The 22,767-nt window shown below is 40.3% G+C and overlaps 1 protein-coding gene across 1 annotated transcript; it reads right to left on the bottom strand.

The window, feature by feature from the left end:
- Positions 1 to 2,257: 2,257 nt before the first annotated feature.
- On the bottom strand, positions 2,258 to 21,548 carry LOC138978013 (uncharacterized). The gene is made up of 3 exons (XM_070350632.1): positions 21,429 to 21,548; positions 11,336 to 14,530; positions 2,258 to 6,786 (listed from the first exon to the last, which is right to left on the bottom strand). The coding sequence occupies exons 1-2, from the start codon at positions 21,544 to 21,546 to the stop codon at positions 11,967 to 11,969; spliced, it is 2,682 nt and encodes an 893-aa protein (XP_070206733.1). The 5' UTR covers positions 21,547 to 21,548; the 3' UTR covers positions 2,258 to 6,786; positions 11,336 to 11,966.
- Positions 21,549 to 22,767: the final 1,219 nt, after the last annotated feature.

The raw sequence follows: 22,767 nt of genomic DNA, 5'->3' as shown, positions 1-22,767 counted from the left end.
GGTTATATCGCGATGGGGAAAGGGGGGAGAGGGGATAGAGCCACTTGTCAATTGTTTCTTGTTCACAAAAGCACGTAGTACAATATATTACCTTACTGGGAGAATGCAAGTTTCCAGTACAAAGGACTTAACATTTCTTACATACTGCTTGACTAAAATCTTAACAAAAATTGACTATATTCTATACAAGAAACACTTAACAAGGATAAAAGGATAAACAGAATCCGTTAGTCGCCTCTTACGACATGCTGGGGAGCATCGGGTAAATTCTTCCCCCTAACCCGCGGGGGGTGTCAGTGAACCTAACGTTTTGTCATAAATATAACGTTCCGATAACATACCTTTCTTGTTTTTATATTTTGTTATGTGGTAGCGTTAAGTCATATGAAGAAAACCTCTTCGCCCACATCTATTGCTTTCTACTTTAATGTACATTCTACCAATTTTAAATGTAAAAGCACATTGTGAGATTTTGACGAATGGCACGACTATTTATTGCATTCCATTGGCAATGAAACGTTCTATTCTTTCCGGTATGTATGACGCTTGACGTCACGTATACTGTTACCGTGTGAAGTGTTTCAGGCAATCTACCAAAACAGATCTACACTCTAAAAGGGAACCTTCACAAGTTTGTGTTGTTGTTGCTATTTGTTGTGTGTGTGTGTGTGTGTGTGTGTGTGTGTGTGTGTGTGTGTGTGTGTGTGTTTGTGTGTGTGTGTGTGTGTGTGTGTGTGTGGTCTTCATTTATTTTCATACATGACCAACCATTATATATCAAAATGATCTTGTTTGTGAAAGACATGACAAATTCAATTCGTAGAGGCCTACACATTCTGACAAAAATCTGCAACAGGCTTAGACCCTGATAAAAACAAAACGCATGTGAACAAAAACAAGACCAATATTACCAATTAAAAACAATACAGTACAACTAAGTCAAAATTCAAAACTTTACAAAAACAGCTCGAGAAGAACATTTAGATGCCAGGTGCCATCGCTGATATCAATTAATCTGAAATAAAAAACGCTGGCGCTGGACCCGAGTACGCTCCCCCAGTATGAAAGTTTTTGTCTTGTGCACGTGGATTTAAAAAAAAAAATATTTATTTTACACAATTAAAAAAATTATTAGAGTAAAATAAAACATTAAAACGTTCATAATAAACAATAGTAAACAAGAATTAAAAAAAAAAAGAAAATAGACCGCCCATGCCGGGAATCGAACCCGGATCTCTTTGGCCATTGTCGGAAACGCTTTCCTCCAAGCCAACAAATCTCTGACAATCGCCAGTGAACTCAAATGCCTATACTCCTCGCGCAGTGGTATAAAACATTAAAACGTTCATAATAAACAATAGTAAACAAGAATTAAAAAAAAAAAAAAAAAATAGACCGCCCATGCCGGGAATCGAACCTGGGTCACTTGGATTTAAAAAAAAAAAAAATTTTAATTTATTTTTGCACAATTAAAAAAAATTATTAGAGTAAAATAAAACATTAAAACGTTCATAATAAACAATAGTAAATGAGAATTTAAAAAAAAATAAAAAACATATAGACCGCCTATGCCGGGAATCGATCCCCGATCACTTTGGCCATAGACTCTCTCGTGCTCTCTTTCACCGAGACCAATAGTTTCTTTGCCGAGACCAAATCCCCGTCGGCTGTCTTGCAAAACATGCTTTTCTCGTGCTCAGCCGCCTACAAGTCTCCCCTTTAGTTCAGTGACTGGCTGTTCGCAAAGCGACCAGCCTCCCACGTAAAAACCCCCACCGTTAAGAGCGGCTTTTGTGTTTTTTGGGGCATTTAGCTAGGTCCCAGGTAACATTATGAAGTTTTAATACGATCAATCGGACCTATTATCAAGTTAGTGTATCAACTTTTGAAAGAACTGCGCCCAGTAGTTTCCCAGTAATAAGCCGTTAAGTCGAGACAGACACACAGACAGACAGACACACACACAATTAAAGTCTGCTGGACCCTCCTACTGCGTACTCGGGGACTAGTCACATATTAAAACTGTGCACAGAGCGATTTCAAGAAAGAGAGCTAATTACCTTGGTAATTATCCCCAGTCCCTATGCTCCAAAGCAAAGACACTTTCCTCAAACGCATAATTTAGTCAAGCACGGATGATGAATAACAATTTAATTTTTTTTTATATATATAAAGACAAGTTTACAAATATACATTTAACATACATTTATATGGGTGAAGGTTTGCGAACAGGTAAGAGAGACAATGACAATGACAATGACAATGACAATTCTTTATTTTACGAGGGTAACAGAATAAGCATTGGTATACTTTTTTGCATCTGGCCCTCGCCCTAAAGAGGGACTAAATCTACTATAATAACTACTACTACATACTTACATAATTAGTAAAACAGTATAAGTTTATGTACATAAGTGCATTATATGAAACATTGTAGTTTATAAATGTTCATGACAAGGTGCAAAGTAAAAATTTGCAAGTCAATTAGAGTCAGAATACTATATGCAATAGTACATCAACTCTGTAAGACAATGGATATTATGCAGAACATCATAATTTCGTGAACAAAACAATAAATCAAAAGTGAGTGACTGTGTCCCAAAGGACATAACAATCAAGAATATACTATTTTCATTAAATGGGATATATATTTGTTTTTGAAAGAATCTGTGCTGGTAGCTTCCCGTAAGGCATTCGGAAGAGCGTTCCAGAGACGGCCACCTGAATAAACTAGACTAGACTTAAATAAGTCTATCCTAGGAAGAGGAGTGTTAAATTTCATAAGGTGGTGTGAATTCTTCAAAGAGAACTTTGAACAAATGGTTTGGGGTAGAGTTTCGGATATGATTTTATGCATAAAGATTCCTTTGTTAAAAAGCAGTAGAGAGAGAGAGAGAGAGAGAGAGAGAGAGAGAGAGAGAGAGAGAGAGAGAGAGAGAGAGAGAGAGAGAGAGAGAGAGAGAGAGAGAGAGAGAGAGAGAGAGAGAGAGAGAGAGAGAGAGAGAGAGAGAGAGATGGTGGTGGTGGTCTGAGTACTTGTTATTGAGTACAGGTTTAATTAAAAACAAAACGGGCTTGTGGACATAGAAGGGCTTTAAACTGGACACGTATAATAGGAAGAAAAAAAATGATATTCATCATTTTCGGACGTTGGGAATTATATACTCTTTAGATAGACATTTCATTTACATTCACGAGCACTTTGAGTACGTTCCCTTCAAACATAACGTTTTCAGAAGGACAAGACACTACTACTACTACTTGTAACACTATTTCTGTAAACATATAATTCTACAAGACTGATATACTCATAAATACAAAATACATGTACATACACAAATAAACAATTATGTACACAATGCAAATTCAACTATATCAAAGTAAAATATTAATGGACACATTATCACAAGATAAACATGCTTTAGTAAAAATTGGGCAACTCTAAACAATCTTAAAAAGGACATATTTCCCTGCAATTCGTGCTAATGTACATGCTGTTTTCTGCCAAAGTAATCTCGTATCTTTATGGGGGCAGAAATCTTTCGAACTCACCTCTTGTCCCGGATGATAGTTTTCAACCACAGGTAACATTTTCCCTCATCGTTATACCATAATTAAGTTTAATTTTTTTGTTTTAATCTTTCACTGGCCACAGATCGTAGATTGTATTTCAGTGCCAAGGTAAATGTTACTGTACATTTTCATGATTGCCATTTTTAAAGTGTTAAAATGTTTGTTCTGCTAATTGATTTCATTGGTTTTTCGCACTAAATTTGATTTTGAATAATTAATAATTGCAAATGTCCGCAGATTTGGCTTCACTACAATCAAGCATCTGGAGAAAAAACATAGAGACAAATAAAGTTTACGGAACTTGTATTTGTAGATAAAAAGAAAATGTCACCAGAACTTGGACCTATCGGTTTTTTCAAGTGGACGAACAATATAAACAACAGACACAAAATAATGATAGACGTTTAACCTGTTGAGCATCTTACAGTTTCAAAATTAATTTTACACTCGAAAAACCTATAACACTTATCACAATCTTTAGTCACATATATTTCACAATCTTAGATTTGCTGCGTTTGTAAGAGACACAGATAATGTTCCTTAACACAACACATAGCTTACTTTCCATTGTTATTCGGTCAAAGCTTTATGGTTTTGGCCTTTGGGTGAGAAAGTCAAAAAGAGCACAAAGCGCATCAGCTGAGGCTTCATCCAACGAACCTGAGGAGATTTTGAGCGCACCAGAATCCGAATTTACGGCCCCGTGACCAGCATGTCCCGCACCGTGGCATTTTCCAGGACAGTCACGTACGTTAGTCGTCTTTGTGGCGCTCCAAGAGATTTCCCACAAAGCAGGATGACACTGAACATTAGGTTTCTGCATCAGTAGTCTTGGAATGTGGCAGTTTTCCTGCAAATTGAGCACAAAGACATTGTCAATGTTGCGACATGCAGCCAGGTCCCAGTATTTTAACAGTTCTAAATCTTCTTCAGTATTGTGAGGCGCTGCCAGCAAGATGATGAATACACAGCTTAGTTCAATAATGTTCATTGTTTCATGGTGATTCAAGCCTGTTGGACTCACATCCTCATTCATGCGTGTCACAGAGAGTCCGCAAAGTTCTCGCAGAATCAGTACCAGTGTCTTGGCCTTACTTTCGGCTTCATGGTCGTGCAGTAGCATAACATCCCACTTATTCAGAGCGCCATTTGCTGACGAATCGGCCTGAGCGACATCTAGATGATTGTCAGCGTCTTGTTTGTACTTATAATCTGTTGCATGCATCTTCTTCTCGTCACCATCTTCGCCAACAAAGACAGAATTGGAAGAACTGCACACACTATCGTTGTTGGAATCCGCGCATACACAGCCGAAACAGGCTGCAAACACCGACTTCAGAGCATGCTTTGCGAATGACGTGTTTTTCAGCAATTGTTTTCTCGCTGCGTTAATATAGACTTTCTGGACAAGACCTTTCTTGAGATACTGATCTATTGGTGCTGTGCAAACCAACACATCCATGAAGGGAACAGCGGCTTCATGTTTGTCTCTGTGTAAGTAATCATTGATGCAAAGCTTTAGACTGTCCACGTCTTCTTCTTCTAGAGCTTTCCTTTTAACGAATATGAAGAGCTTCCGCAGTTCTTTTGGGCGACGGATCAACTTGATAAGTTGAATCTTTGCTTTTAGCTTTACTGTCTCACTTTCGCTGGATTCATCGACATGCTCCATCAAAATGAAAATGGATTTCCACAGCACTTTCGAATCTTGTCGGAACGGAATTCTATGAGCGTACACTTTTGCTGCCATTTGCAGAGACCTTTTTAACTTTGACAGCCCCTCCTTTCTCATTTGTTTTTTCTTTGTGTTGTCAGCTTCATACCTGTTTTGTGATTGGGATAGTAAGATAAGACCACACTGCGCAAATGCGGCAATGACGTAATATGGCGTCAAAGATATCCCTTTATCAAGTGTGCAAATGCTATCAAAGTGTGTCAACGCTTCTGCTTCCCTCCCTTGGACTTTATACATGAAAGCAAGGTCATATATTGTTGTTGAATGTTGACCTTTCTGTAACTCAACTGCCTTCTCTAAACAGTTAACTGACATAGCAACAAGTTCATTGTCTGGTGACAGCTTCATCATTGCACTGTCTAAGCTTGATCTGCTTATCTTGTGCAGCTTTTCAACAATTGTCGCTCTGAAATTTTGGGTCTTTGGTACTTTAGTCTTCTTGTACTTCTTCTTTGTCCACAGTGTTTTCCCAAAAATCAGTCCTTGTGTCCTATTTTCTAAATTGTTTTTCTGTGACCTCAAAGCCATAGCTTTGCAGGTCAGTCCCAATTCATGATACATTGTGGAAGACCCTTGAGTGTTTGCAGCAAGGATGAGAAGTTTACATGCTCTGTTAGAGTATGAAACATTTACATATCTGAAAACTCGACAAACCTTATGGAGCACCAAAGAGTTCATATTATCAAGAATAAGAGCTTCAGTACAGGCTTCAATCGCAGAGAGGCCCACTTTTTGCCGAAGGACTGCTTTTGCTTTTCTATCATGTGCTTTAAAGATTAACCAAGCGATTTCAGCGTAAGCTTTTGCTTTCAACGTATCATCTGCTGTAGCCTTTATCACTTCTTGCAATTCAGTTAGACAGGACTTGGAATAACTGATCATATCAGTGGACGCACACTGCAGACTATCGGCTTTCCTGTATGCAAGTGCTAGACTATACCTCCATGACAACACTTCTGGTTCTCTGCCGTTTAGGATGACCTCCTTGAAGAGTCCAATTGCTTTTTGATTGGCCTGGTGACCTAAACGATTGCAACATTCTGCCAGTTCAGCTTTTCCCAAGACCTTCAGATAACGAAAGTCCTTATCCTGTCGAAGACGTTGAAGACGTCTGTACACTTTTGCGGCTTTCTCGGCCCGGCCCATTTCCCTTAATATAACAACTTTGTTGGCTAGGGAGACTATGTTTCTCTTTTGGCCCAGGATTTCAGTGTTGTCGCTCAGTGTTTGTCCTCTCAGGACCTTTTTCAGATGTTGAAGAGCCTCCTCTCCTTTACACAGCTTGCACAGAATAAAAGCAATGAAATTGTGCACACGTGCAATTTCAAAGATAGTTCTGTACAAGCCATTCTTTAGAGCAGCATCTTCTTGTTCAAGAAGGCGTCGAAGACTAAGCTCGTCGCCTCCAGGGTGCAGTTGAAAGGAGTGTGGAAAATCCCTTAGATCAGGCTCTGCATTCTCGAACTCCATCTTGAAATCTACGGAGAAAAAAAGAACACCTCGTGTTACATTGTATGCATGAAGGTATCTCTCTTTTCACGTAGAGCATCTCGTAATTAGTTCACCATAATTGTTTAAATATGCCCAGGCTTTGAACCGGGAGAAGAACATTCTTTCAATTTGATGCACACACATTTATACAGCTTGACAGATTTCAGTGCTCGATGTAAATATTTTGCTAAATGTCGTAGTTAACACCAACGTCTGTTTGCATTATTAATTCAGCAAAGAAGTTTCACTCTGCGCAAATGTCACACCCTATTTGCCAGTTGTCTACATTTCTATTCACACCTTGTATTCACAGAGCCAGATGACGACTGCTTGCAGTGTGTTTTGTGTTTTGTGTGTGCTAGTGTGTGTGTGTGTGTGTGTGTGTGTGTGTGAGTGTGTGTGTTTGACTCTGTGTGCGTGTGCGTGTGTGTGTGTGTGTGTGTGTGTGTGCTCGCGTACCGGGGAGGGGTGTGTGTGTGTGTGTGTGTGTGTGTGTGTGTGTGTGTGTGTGTGTGTGTGTGTGTACGTGTGTGTGGTGTGTTATCGGCTCTAGATTAGTTGAAAGTGTTGATGATATGTGAATGAATGAGATATAATTTTTCTTACGATGGAGTGCTCAGTTGATGCGTTGAAAGCAAACAAAACAAGTCGCGTAAGGCGAAATTACTACATTTAGTCAAGCTGTGGAACTCACAGAATGAAACTGAACGTAGTCCGCCGCTAGTGCAAAAGGCAGTGAAAGTTACGAGCCTGTTTGGCGCAGTAGCGGTTGCGCTGTGCTTCATAGCACGCTTTACTGTACCTCTCTTCGTTTTAACTTTCTGAGCGTGTTTTTAATCCAAACATATCATATCTATATGTTTTTAGAATCAGGAACCGACAAGGAATAAGATGAAATTGTTTTTAAATCGATTTCGGAAATTTTATTTTAAGAATAATTTTTATATTTTTAATTTTCAGAGCTTGTTTTGAATCCAAATAAAACATATTTATATGTTTTTGGAATCAGAACATGATACAGAATAAGATGAACGTAAATTTGGATCGTTTTATAAAAAATTTTATTTTACAATTTTCAGATTTTTAATGACCAAAGTCATTAATTAATTTTTAAGCCACCAAGCTGAAATGCAATACCGAAGTCCGGCCTTCGTCGAAGATTGCTTGGCCAAACTTTCAATAAATTTGATTGAAAAATGAGGGTGTGACAGTGCCGCCTCAACTTTTACAAAAAGCCGGATATGACGTCATCAAAGACATTTATAGAAAAAAAGAAAAAAAGTCCGGGGATATCATTCCCAGGAACTCTCATGTAAAATTTCATAAAGATTGGTCCAGTAGTTTAGTCTGAATTGCTCTACAGACACACACGCACAGACACACAGACACACAGACACACACACACACACACACACACACACACACACACACACACACACACACCACACCCTCGTCTCGATTCCCCCCCTACGTTAAAACATTTAGTCAAAACTTGACTAAATGTAAAAAAAAGCAGGGCCGGACTAGGATGGACCCCCATCTGTAACCCCCCCCCCCCCCCCTAGTACTTACCTAGTCCGGCCCTGAAAAGCATTATTTCAAAGTATCAGAGTATATTTCAACAATTGTTGAAGTGTTGTTGATCAATAGAGAGTGTGAGTTGCAAATATTCTGAAAAAGGGACGCTTAACTGCCCATTGTCTTCCGTTCGCTTTTTATCACTTTGGAAAGGAAAATCAAGTAGCTCTGACATCACGCGTGAACGACATAATGTTAGCCCAGATCATAAAAAGTACCACATATATAGGATGTCCTGTAGTATACTATAATGTACTATACTATAGCACGCCAAAGTATTTCATTGTATTGTAGTATACTATATTACGTTTACTATAGTAAACGATCGTATACTATAGTACTTTGAGTATAGTAAACTATGGTACTTATTCACCTGTGAGTACCCCTAACTCCAAGACGTTGTACCTTCATTTAAACAGTTGATATGTTGAATGACAAACATGACTGAAACAGTTTTCAGATTTTGCTTCCTGTGTCACGAACTGAAAACTCTGCCTGAACAATCCTTTTCATTGCGGTCAATGCGCATGCGCTAACATGGGGAGATTAATCAGGTCGTGAACAACCTAACCCTAACCCTTACCCAAACCCTTACCCTAACCCTAACCCATGGTTTGTTCGGTCAAAGTGTCGGATTTTTTAAGTCAAAGATTGGCGCATGCGCATTGACCGCAATGAGAAGGATTGTTCAGCAGAGGTTTCAGTTCGTGACACCTGCAATCACGTTATTTCATACATTGCTAAAACATTCGGGTCGCTTCTCCAAAGTGGAAAGCTAGCAACAACGAAAGTAGCGCGTAACAATTGGATTAAAAGAGTCAGAAGTCGTCCGTAAGGAGTTGATGCGCCACTAATATTAAACTTGTAGTTGGATTTATGACACAATGTTAACTGCACCCGTGAAAATCATAGTTTCAGTATTTAAGCTTAACAAACTCTTTTTGAACAGACTTGGAAGACAATATGACAAACCCTGGTAATTTTTCGACTTCGACTGAGAGCAATCCTGTTGACATTAGTGCCGACTGCAAGCCTGAGGACGCCATCCCTATCTCTGGCAAATGTGTGTGTGCGAACACGTGTTTGCATGTGTGTGTGTGTGTGTGCGTGTGTGTGTGTGTGTGTGTGTGTGTGTGTGTGTGCTTGCGTGTGTTTGTGTGTATGTGTGTGTGTGCTTGCGTGTGTTTGTGCGTGAGTGTAGGGGTGTGTGTGTGTGTGTGTGTGTGTGTGTGTGTGTGTGTGTGTACTTTATCATAACATATTAGGGGCGAAACTGTCCATTAAACAAACATAACTGACTCAAAATGTGATCTATTTAAAAGGTTGTATGTGGTCTGTAAATGAACGTTCCATGAACTTAACTGTCAGTGTTTGATCATTTCTTTAGAATAAAATAATCAACATAGCCTACTTAATAACTATTTAAATACATGAATAAGATATGTTTTAGTCAGGTATTAGCTGTCAGTCAGTGAAGTTTATATAGCTTCACGATCTGATAGCGCACATATACGCCGCTGACACAGGTTTGAAATTATATAGGCCACTGCTATTGAATGTTAATATCGTAATGCTGATTTCCATGGTATTCAGAAAAAAAGGACTCTCCCCCCCCTCCTCCCGGAATAAATAACAAATTAATAATAAACACAATTTTCAATCTAAGTATACACAATCTTCTTCGTCTTTGTTCACTCGGACACGAATTCTCTTAAGGCCAAAAAAAAAAAATTGTCTGTTTAGGGTAACATGACCAAAAAAAGTAGGGTCGGTAGGTAGGTAGGTTTTTATATTTAGTCACAGTCAAGTTTTGACTAAATATTTTAACATCGAGGGGGAATCGAAACGAGGGTCGTGGTGTATGTGCGTGTGTCTGTGTGTGTGTCTGTGTGTGTGTGTAGAGCGATTCAGACTAAACTACTGGACCGATCTTTATGAAATTTGACATGAGAGTTCCTGGGTATGAAATCCCCGAACGTTTTTTTCATTTTTTTGATAAATGTCTTTGATGACGTCATATCCGGCTTTTCGTGAAAGTTGAGGCGGCACTGTCACGCCCTCATTTTTCAACCAAATTGGTTGAAAATTTGGTCAAGTACTCTTCGACGAAGCACGGGGTTCGGTATTGCATTTCAGCTTGGTGGCTTAAAAATTAATTAATGACTTTGGTCATTAAAAATCTGAAAATTGTAAAAAAAAATAAAAATTTATAAAACGATCCAAATGTACGTTTCTCTTATCTCCATCATTTGCTGATTCCAAAAACATATAAATGTGTTATATTCGGATTAAAAACAAGCTCTGAAAATTAAATATATAAAAATTATTATCAAAATTTTTTTTTCGAAATCAATTTAAAAACACTTTCATCTTATTCCTTGTCGGTTCCTGATTCCAAAAATATATAGATATGATATGTTTGGATTAAAAACACGCTCAGAAAGTTAAAACGAAGAGAGGTACAGAAAAGCGTGCTATGCAGCATAGCGTAACCACTACCCCGCTCTTCTTGTCAATTTCACTGCCTATGCCGTGAGCGGTGGACCACGAGTATACGGTCTTGCTGCGTTGCATTGCGTTCAGTTTCATTCTGTGAGTTCGACAGCTACTTGACTAAATATTGTATTTTCGCCTTACGCGACTTGTTATTTTTTTTATTTTTTTTTTGTTGTGTAAATGCTATGTTGGCTGAACATTCACTTCTTATATTTGATGAATACATGTTTCAAAACTAACGTATAAATAAAACAGAGAGAAAGGGAGAGAAAGAAACGCCAAATGTCTCTTTTTAGCATTTTTACCTCTTTTTTTTTTTTTTTTTTTTGAAATCAAAAAAAAGTTTTTGGGTTGGCGCCAAATCGATAGGGTCGGTCGGGTTACCCTAAACAGACAAATTTTTTTTTTTGGCCTAATGTATACTTAATATGTATGACTATTGGTCTTACAGTTTATACTTACGTCTTGAATGGAACGAAGAACATAAACATTTGTGGAGTCTGCCAAAAGTACAACATCCCAATGGGGGTTTTCTCCATGTAAGTGTGAATTCGTCCTACGTTGACTGTAGCAAGACAATACATCTGCCATGTCACACGGCACAGTATGAAGGTATTCATCAGAAACTGAGCACAAATATATATGTGTTACGTGTCCAAGACCGGGATGCTCCGTATGTGTGTAACAGAGTGTCGAAACACCACAATCACCTTTGGAGGCGAAGTCCAATCAAACAGGATTGAGAATTTTAGAGCTTATTTCTAAGCCCTATAAAAACTGTTATGCATTCGCAAAGGAATCCATGAACATACAGAGAGACAAAAGCCGCCAGACCCCATCACAAACAGAACTCTACAATCCACAGGTGTTGCCTACTTCTAAGGCGAACAACTCTGCAGAGTCTGCTGTGAAGGGCGACTGTAGTCTCCCTGTCACATGTGGTAATGTTTACACATTTAGTCTGACAAGAGCCAACTATTGTAAGAAAAAGACAATCTGCAAAGGGTGCACTTGGCGAACAGGGGTATTTCAGTCGTTTTCCCAGTAGGCAAAGTAAGAACATGGGAAATCAAGGATGGCGGGGACAAAGTTGCTAGTTCAGCTCCAGGAGAAATTGAAAAAGACTGCAGAGTGCAGTCACAGAGGATTCGTCAAGAGGCTGCATTGTTGTTTCTGATACTTCAGATTCTGGAAGTATGGATTCTGCAGAGTTTTCATCGCTTTCATTTGCGTCTTCGGGATGGCTGGCTGATGTGGTGATTTCCCACAAAGCAGGTTGACACAGATATTGTGGTAGCTTCTGTGGTAGGTTTGATGGAATGTGACAGTCACATTTGACTTTCAGCACAAATGTCTTCTTCTCAGCTCGAGGAACGTGTTCCAGATACGCACATTCTTCCTCGCGTTCAAAACTGTTGTCAGTGTTTGCAAGCAGAACAATGACCACGCAGCTTAGGCCAATGTTTTCTATTGTGCCTGCATTGCTGAGGTGTCCTGGTGTTACGTCTTCATCCATGCATGTCACAGAAAGTCCACAGAGTTCTCGCAGGGTGTGTTCCAGGTTCTGAGCATTTCCTTCAGCCCCGTCGTCGTGCAGTAGAATAACATCCCACCTATACTTTCGTCTGTTTGCAAATCTATCTTCTGAGTTTGCCGCTGATTCCCTTCCAGTGTCTGCTGAGCTGCATACATCATCAGTTGGGAAAACTCCACTGGCATGGACGTCAGAAAACACTGACTTCAGCAAATACTTTGCAGATAACCTGTCGATCGTCAGCTGTTGCCGGGCTGTTTCGATGAAGACTTTTTGTAGGACGCCTTGCTTAAGATACTCTTCTCTCTCATCTCTTTTCATTGCGCGAAGAAGTATGTTAGTGAGGGGAACAAACGTTTGCCATTTTCTTTTCTCACAATCATCCTCAACACACATCTTAAGACCTTCTACGTCTTTTTCTTTGCGTGCCTTCGCTCTCAATGGTTTCATGAACCGCCGGAGCTCTCTGGGTCGGTTGATCATTCTGATAAGTCGTATCTTTTTTTTGAGTTTTTCTGTCATACTTGTATTTGATTCCTCAACAATTTTCATCAGGATGGCAAGGGATTTCCACATGATTTTTGAATATTTTCCAAGTGGTGTTTTTCTTGTGTACACTCTTGCTGCTATTTGTAGCGACTTCTCCAACTTCAACAACCCTTCTGCCAGCATCTTTTTTTTCTCGGCGTTGTCTGGTTCTTTCCTCCTTTCTGATAGTAAGATCAGACCATACTGCTCATATGCAGCAATGACATCAAGTGGTGCTACAGATGCATCTTGGTCAAGGAGAACATCCCGTTTGCAGATGCTGTCAAAGATCCTTAAAGCTTCGTTTGTTTCGCCCAAGGCCAGAAACATGAGAGCTAGGTCATACGCTGCTCTTGTGTTCTCACCTTCACTGAACTCAACTGACTTTTTCAGAGAATGCACTGCATTAGCCACGTACTCATCCCCGGGCGACAGCTCTAACATCGCTCCCACTGGGGGTGATTTGATCATTTTGCATAGCTTTGCAACCATTTTAGCATCATTTGCATCTACTGGTACGTCGGCTGTGTAATGTGTTCTGTTGGTAGGACACTTCTTGGCTTTTCTTTCTTTCCACTTGTTCTTTTTACGCAAGTGCTTTCTCTTCAATCTACGTTTTCTCTCTTTGTATGCTTCTTCTCTCAAACTAGCTTTCTTTGATCTCAGGGCCATGGCTTTATATGTCAGCCCCAGATCGTGATAAATTGCAGAAGACTCTTGAAAGCTTAAGGCACGCTCAAGAAGACGGCAAGCAATGTTGAGATATTCTCCTTTAGCATACCTGAAAATTCGACCAACTTTTCGGAGAACCGAAGTGTTTGTATAATCAAGTTGAAGAGCTTTGTTGCACGCCTCAATCATACCGATGCCTGCTTCATTCACAAGCTTCATTTTCATTTCTCTGTCCAGTGTCGAGAAGATCAGCCAAGCGATCTCAGTGTAAGCTTTTGCTTTCAGGGTTTCATCTGTTGACCCATTTATCACTCTTTTTAACTGCCGCAAACTCAATCTGGGAAACCTTGACGTGTCATTAGAAGCATTTAGGACACACTGGAGGCTTCCAGCTTGTCTGTACATGAGTGCAAGTCCATACCTCCATGACCACACCTCTGGTTCTCTGCCTTTAGGGATGACTTCTTTGAAGAGTTCGATCGCCTTTTTGTTCATGTGACGGCCAGAACGAGCGTAACACTCTGCTAGCTCAGCATTTGCTAAGACTTTCAGGTATTCAAAGTCTTCATCTTGCTGCAGGTCTTTCAGACGCTGGTAAGCTTCGCTTGCTTCTCGAAGTTCACCCAGACGCCTTAGAATGACTACCTTGTTGGCGAGGGAGACAATGTTTTTGTCCTGGCTTTCTAAAACGGTATGTACGTGAACAAGAGCCTCTGGGCCTTTTTTCAAGGTGCACAATATGTAAGCAAGAAGGTTGTGCACGCGGGCAACGTCAAAGGCAGTTGTGTACTGTCCAGCCGTTAATGCAGTTTCTTCCTGCCGTTGCAAACGTATGAGAGCTGCCTTCCGACTTCCACCATCTAGTTGGAAAGAGTGTGGGAAATCCGTCAGATCCGGTTCTTCGTCATACTGCATCGTGAAGTCTGTAAAGAAGACTTTAATTAGATTCTAACGTGGGCTACGGTTGTCGTGTTGTAATTATCTAGCAAAGGTATGTTTGTCTCGATTTAAACTTTACGGTATTTCTAGACACAGGAATATACTCAACTGTGTTTTCAAGCCAGACCTGGATATTGTGTTGATTTGAAATAAGTCTTAAGAGGAAATGGATCACAGCATTTCATATAGCAATAATTTTATGAACAGTCGTGCAATTACCATATCTTATGAAATGCTGTCCACAACGTAGGATCGCAACTTACTTATCTGGTATTTATTTTTCTTCAACTTTAAACGATCTTGAAGCAAGTCTTCCCAGCAAAATGATCTTCACCAATCAACTTAGCCATTAAAGGATTAACCTTTCCTGTTTTTAATTTTATTTAGTTATCACCATTTATATCAAGAAAAAAAGTATACACGCAGAGTCAGCGTAAAATTTTACGTTTAAAATCAGCGTTTTCACAAATTCACACACCCACGCTTCTGAATGAGAAATAAAAGTGTTGAAAATCCCTTTCAGTTATTTTAGGCTGGCTTTCTGCGTATTTCCAGACAGGGAATTTCTGAAAAATGGCCCATGTGCAACCAGGATCTGCATAGCTCAGGGCTAGTTAACATATAGCTGTCGCGGTGTATGATTGCGACTACACGTGCCTTGGCGTGTGTGTGCGAGTGTGCGAGGGCTGTATGTTGTATATTGATTATTTGATACATGAATAAATGTGTCTCCAGGAATATGTTTTGTTTTAATCTTGTGTCGATACTATTTAGTTCTGCCTCGTTATTAGCCATTGAGTATAACTGTTTTATCATCATTGCTTTGTTGTTATTCTTTGGCCATTTACGTTGAATGACTTGTTATACATTGACATTGATAGTTTTATTCTTCTTCTTCTTCGTCGTTCGCTAGATAGTTTTATCATAAGAACCTTTTCTAAATCCTATTAACTCGATGTTCTTTAACTATATTTATACATAAATGCATATTGTAAAGCAGTATGCATCGTTAGAGGATCTTTTAGTAGCAGTGTTTAAATGTCGAAGCTGCTTTTCCCAGTTTTATTTAAGATACCGACTGTATATTGTGTTATTGTATTTGTCAGACTTGATTGTACCAAGTCCCTACACATGTTGTAATGCGCTTAGAGCCAAATATTTTTGTTTTTTGTAAGGGATAGGCGCAATATAAATACACTTTATTATTATTATTTAGTATTATTATATTACGGGAACTCGGCTATACAAGAAAACTGCAATATTGCCAACATGGCAGAGAGCCACAGATCTTTTGAATACTGCTTCTAGGTGCACACAGTGAACTCACCGTTCTCTGTCTTGATCGACAGCTAGATCAAAACAGCCTACGTAATCGATGACAAAGAACACCTTCATTTTGAAGGTGTGTCTAATATCGCCTGGCTATGAGCCAGAATACAAATGATTGTAAACACAACGCAAAGGTCTATAGCTTTCAGTCCGCAGGTGGTGCCTTGTTTACTTCGGTCTTAGCAGTCACGACAGAGAACCCCTTAAAGATGTACTCTTCCTTAAGCTGCCATGCACCACCCAGTAGATCAGTTTCACCATTAAAGCGTTGTACAAGTAACGTTATTCAAGGGATGATGTCGTTAAAATATAGTACTGAAAATTAATGAACGCGATGTTGTAATGCACATGGCTTGATTGCATGGTTAGAGATAAAAGAATGTCCTTTCATTAAATAAAAATGATCTTTATACTCGTCGAAAAGTTAAATGGAATGTAATAAAGTATGAACACATCTACACATAAAAATGTGTAATCGATGACTATATTAAGAACTACATCAAAATCTGTATAGGAATCTAGAAAATAAGCGCCGGTACACTCCGATTGCATGTGGAAAGAGCATGTATAATTTAAGTTTTTGAGACATCCCAGTGCACTAAGGGATTTATAAAGCAAATCGAGAAAATTCATTATTGAACGAAGCGCATAGTGCACTGGGATTGTTTCAATAACGATATTGTCAGTACCGCCAGAGACAAAAGAAGATTCAAAACGCACATTGTGCTACGCGCATTTGGATAGGCATAACTGTGTGGTCAGGTCGTGTAAGATCTACTTTTGTGTGGGCTGTCTCAAGTGTGTCGTGCTTTCGTCACACGCACACTCTTGTTTTAATTTTTGTTGGTAAAAAAAATGATGATCTTTCATAGAGACCTCATTTGAACTCGGAGAAAGGACTGTGCTCTCCGAACTTCGACGGATCGACTGTGCAGAGTGATGCCCCTTGAATTGACTCCAATGACTGGTCGACGGTTAGCACATTTTCAAAATAAATGTGGTATGTTTCTCGTGTTGTATCTTCACTCATTGGGGAGTCTAGTACTAAATATGAACGGTAAGAATGCTCTGAACTCTACACGTATTATATCCCCATCGTTTTTTCGTTCACATTTGCCCAACATGTGAATTTGCTGAGCGGGGTTTATGTCGTCTGCTAGGCTAGGGCAATCGAACCACTGCAGTCTCATTTCAAAAACAAAAATTACTCGTCACGTTGCACTGAGTCTGCACGCACGAGGCAGGCTGGTAATAAGTCGTATACATGGTAAGAACGTTCTAAACCCTACACGTTTTCGAGTCCGATTGTTGTTGCCTTGAAATAATAATTCGGAAACCATTCATTTACTGAACTGATGCAGTCGTATTTCAGTGTAGTCTGCTACGTATGACAGAGTCGATCGAGTCAGTCGACTTCCAAATGCTGGTCTAGCTGGTACGTAATCGGAATAACACTTGTGTTTTCTGTTAGCCGCTGGGAATTGTATACTAACTCATCATTTGGTAATGTGGATAATAAGCTACATGCCACTAACACGGCATATGAGAAGAATCTTCGCAAGTCGAAACTGAGAAGAGACACAGCGGCTTATATTTTTAGCTCAGTGGGCTTCACTGTGGCACAGGCGCAAGCAATCTGTCAGAAAAAAACACACTTCTGCTTTGAGCCGCAGGAAATTTATGGTCATTAATTTTGGTAATGTGGAGAATAGAAGCTACATGTCATTAATTAATTCTGAGGATGAGAGTACAGTCTCGCTTAGGCAAAGGGTGAAAGAATACGATATGTGGAAAAGTTTGCGCACTCCAAGAGTGCGCTAACAGTTTTAAGCGAATCGCCATTAGCCAATCAACTGGTTCACATCAGTCATGTGACACCAGTACTTACTGACAATTGTGTCCATTAGGAAGACAGGTAGGGAACACTTTAATAATATGCGTCCACATTATTATCTAATCATTGGGAATAAATAATAATAATAATATGGGAGATTTATAGAGCGCTTGACGTTCTCTAAGCGCTTTACAATGAATTGGTGAGAGGTCAAGGCAGGTGAAGTAGCCCGCACGTTGAACATCCCTCATGCTGGGTATTTTCGTGTTTCTATAACCCACCGAACACTGACATGGATTACAGGATCTTTTCCGTGCGCACTTGAATATAGTGCCAGCAACGATATTTATGAGCTGTTGTCGTTATTGAGAATCACCTTTGACCATATTCAGAACTACACCAAAACCTACATTAGCAAATGCAATAAATTAAGAAATCCAAAAACAAATAGACAGCCAACGTTCCAAGATTCAGAGGAAAAATAAGGGTAAGTTATTGAAACGTTTGATTTGTGACAAAACAAAACATAACAGTCACTGATCTTCGACCCAGCGGCAAGTGGACCGACTGTTGCACCACACTTTGAAGTAAACCCATTTTTTACTTCAAAGTGTGGGGGGATCTTCCCACACTTTGAAGTAAACTCAGTTTTTACTTCAAAGTGTGGGGGGATCTTCCCACACTTTGAAGTAACTTACTTCAAAGCGTGGGACTTTTGCATCGCCTGTTTGAGCCTGATGATTTTGTCCCAAAAAATGGCAAAGTCTTTTGGATGAGTGAACAGAAAAAGTGAGTGAGCCAAGAAACATAGTGATGTTTGTTGTCAGGCTTTAAGCAATGTCCCATTGTTGAGTGTGGCGAAAACTCGTGGTGACGATTTTAAAACATGTTGGGTCATGCGGAGACTATTTGGGAACAATTGGGCTAATTCGGCACGATTTTACAAGCATGGGCTTACGGTAAAAAGCCCCCCCTACGATATTTCTCCACAAAATGTCCCCACTATCACAATTTCTCGCCAAATGTCCGCAAATGCGATAATTTCCCGCCAAATATTCCAACTGCGACAACTCCCCGCCAGATGTCCCAGCTACGATAATTCCCACCAAAATGTCCCCACTACGACATTTCCCCGCAAAATGGCCTCCACTGCGACAATTCCCCGCCAAACAGCCCATCTACGACGATTCGTCGCCAAATGTCCCCACTACAATTCCCCGCCCAGTGTTCCCCACTGCGACAATTCCCTGCCAAATGTCCCCACTACGACAATTCCCCGCATAGTGTCCCCCACTGCGACAATTCCCCGCCAAATGTCCCCACTACGCCAAACTCCCTGGAAAATGTCCCCACTGCGACAATTCCCCTCCAAACGGCCCCACTACGACAATTCCCCGCCAAATGTCCCCATTACGCCAATTCTCCCTGGAAAATGTCCCTACTACGACAATTCCCCGCCAAACTGACCCACTACGACAATTCCCCGCCTATCAATCAATGACGCTTATATCGCGCATATTCCGTGGGTACAGTTCTAGGCGCTCTGCAGTGATGCCGTGTGAGATGAAATTTTATACGGCCAGTAATTGCAGCCATTTCGGCGCATATTTACCTTTCACGGCCTATTATTCCAAGTCACACGGGTATAGGTAGACAATTATTAACTGTGCCTAAGCAATTTTGCCAGGAAAGACCCTTTTGTCAATCGTGGGATCTTTAACGTGCACACCCAATGTAGTGTACACGGGGGGAGAGTTCGGACACCGAAGAGAGTCTGCACACAAAGTTGACTCTGAAATAAATTTCCGCCGAACCTGGGATCGAACTCACGCTGACAGCGGCCAACTGAATACAAATCCAGCGCGCTACCAACTGAGCTATATCTCCGCCTAGTGTCCCACAATGCGACAATTCCCCGCCAAATGTCCACACTACGACAATTCCCCGCCAAATGTCCCCACTTCGGCAATTCCCCACCAAGTGTCCCCCACTGCGACAATTCCCCGCCAAATGTCCACACTACGCCAATTCTCCCTGGAAAATGTCCTCACTACGACAATTCCCCGCCAAACGGCCCCACTACGACAATTCGTCGCCATATGTTCCCACTACGACAATTCCCCGCCAAATGTCTCCACTACGACAGTTCCCGCCAAATGTATCCCACTTCGACAATTACTCGCCAAATATCCCCACTGCGACAATTCCCCACCAAGTGTCCCCCACTGCGACACTTCCCCGCCAAATGTTCCCTCTGCGACAATTATCCCTGGAAATATCCCCACCACGACAATTCCCCGCAAAAAGAACTCCACTGCGACAATACACGTTTCCCTGCATTTCCGGGTGTTCTTGATTCGTTCCCGCGTGTTGTATATACATCCTAAAGCTTTCTTAAAGGGCCAACACCTATAGAAAATGGTCTCAAATCTGCATCAGATTTATAAAATCAGATGTGGGAGCTCAAATAATGTGGTTGATAATAAACATCACTGTGTTTCTTGGCGCGCTCACTTTTTCTGTTCACTCATCCAAAAGACTTTGCCATTTTTTTTGACAAAATCATCAGGCTCAAACAGGCGATGCAAAAGTCCCACGCTTTGAAGTAAGTTACTTCAAAGTGTGGGAAGATCCCCCCACACTTTGAAGTAAAAACTGAGTTTACTTCAAAGTGTGGGAAGATCCCCCCACACTTTGAAGTAAAAAATGGGTTTACTTCAAAGTGTGGGGCACATCCCCACACTTTGAAGTAATTTACTTCAAAGTGTGGGATTACTTCAAAGTGTGGTGCAACAACCGACAAACAAACAGCTATGACACAGAACAAAAATCTTATCTGACAAATTGTCCAATTATTCGCTCAGAAGACACAAGCGAGCAAATATACGAATTGCTTTGGCAACAGCAGGGGGAAAAATATATTGTATACCGATATTTTGATCAGATGTCAAAGAAGCTTTTTTAATGTGTTTTTATGTTGTAAACAACTCAAATCCATATTTGCAGACCTGGGAACCCATACGATTTCGCTGTAATACGATCAGTACGGCCAGTGGAAAAAAATACGATCAAAACAATTCCTAGACTAATTGTTTTTACAAGTGCATCTCAAAACCGATCCAGTATTTTGTATTTTTGAATACTGTGTGGAGTACACTCATTTTCTGAAAATACGTCAAGATCCTTTGAGAATGCTCCAAGTGCAAAATGGGGGTTCCCAGGTCTGCCTATGCTTTTAGCAACGGCCACCAAAGCAAACATATTCAGATTTATACCGAGATTGCAATAGCCTTAGTCGCGTCAGTTGCAAGGAGTAGGCATTATTCTCTAACATTCTGAATAAAACACGTGTAGGCCTACTACTGTACGAGTGTTTCAAACAACAACAACAGACTACCAACATCAATGTTTTGCTAGTTTCCCCATTTGACAACTGTTATCATAGTGCTGGTAATGCCAATATTTCCCAAACTCCATGTACCAAGATATGGCTCTTATCCAATAAAATGTCATTAAAACTAACCTTTTATGAAACAAAAGACTGCATGTGAAGGGGCCCAGCTCAAGATAAGAATGACAATGTACTCATAAGATACAATCAGGAACACAGAAAGAATACATATTTATTGTGTTCGTATTTGGTTAGCACATTTTCGTTGTATCTTGTTCTAAAACAAACCTTTATCAATGACATCAATTAAACATAGAAGATAACTCACCAGAATTCGTTTTTCTTCCAAAGGTAAGGAGACGAAGTCTTGTACTACACTGGATGAAATGATCTGAGGCGATGACTGTTCGACAGCAGTTATATATGCCCTTTCTGAGGATTTCCATGCAGGGGAATTCTGGAAAAATACCCTTCACCCGACCAGACTCAGAAAAGCTCAATACACGTTGTCAGTTTGCAGAAACAGAGTTGAACAAGTAGCCAGCGTGGCTGAAAGCCAGAGTGATCGGTTATGTAAACAACTTCATTTCAAAGCACAATAGCTGGCTGTCTCCATACATACTACCACTTTGTGTATTGATTTCTTCGGTCTAATCTATTCCATGAAAGACTCACTTTAAAGATACAATTCTTCTCGTGAAAACGAACAACATGACACTGCTGATATTTTCACCAGTTTACTGTTTTATACGAAATAAGGGGAACTTTCAAACACTCAAAGCAAAACAGCTTGGCTATTCCTATGCAGAGGGAGATTTATTTGTGGAATTGATTCCACAGACGGTCAGTTGACAATTGCAACATTATTTTGTTCATGTCGATGGCAGTTAAAATGATACCATAGTATAAAGAGTGAAGTTATTCCCGTATCATCCAGGATAGCCATTACGGTTGAAGGGACGTTAAACAAACAACAACCAACCAGTATCATTTAGGGGTTGGTATTGTGTCAACTAAATCAAATTCAAATACCCTCTACACTTTCGAACAAGCAATCTGTGATTTATGTATTTATTTATTTATTAGTTTCAACACTGATTTATTAAGCATACATTTGCACAATATTAGATCAACATTTTGGACCCAACAACAAACTTCTTCTTCTTCTGCGTTCGTGGGCTGAAACTCCCACGTACACTCGTGTTTTTGCACGAGTGGAATTTTACGTGTATGACCGTTTTTACCCCGCCATTTAGGCAGCCATACGCCGCTTTCGGAGGAAGCATGCTGGGTATTTTCGTGTTTCTATAACCCACCGAACTCTGACATGGATTACAGGATCTTTTCCGTGCGCACTTGGCCTTGTGCTTGCGTGTACACACGAAGGGGGATAAGCCACTAGCAGGTCTGCACATAAGTTGACCTGGGAGATCGAAAAATCTCCACACTTAACCCACCAGGCAGCCGCGGCCGGGATTCGAACCCTCGACCTTCCGATTAAGAGGCCGACGTCTTACCACCCCGCCACAGCGCCCGTCTAACAACAAACTTAATGCCGTGTCTTGCTTATAAACAAAAGGTCTAGCTTTCAGGTTGAACGAGGACATTTATTAGCACAAACTTACCAGAATGTCCTTTCCGTTAGATAAGCAAGTAGAAGAGGCCTT

This window comes from Littorina saxatilis, linkage group LG1 (assembly GCF_037325665.1).
Source record: "Littorina saxatilis isolate snail1 linkage group LG1, US_GU_Lsax_2.0, whole genome shotgun sequence".
Taxonomy (NCBI): Eukaryota; Metazoa; Mollusca; class Gastropoda; order Littorinimorpha; family Littorinidae; genus Littorina; species Littorina saxatilis.
Note: the sequence above shows the minus strand (reverse complement) of the source record. Positions and strands in the feature narration are given on the sequence as shown.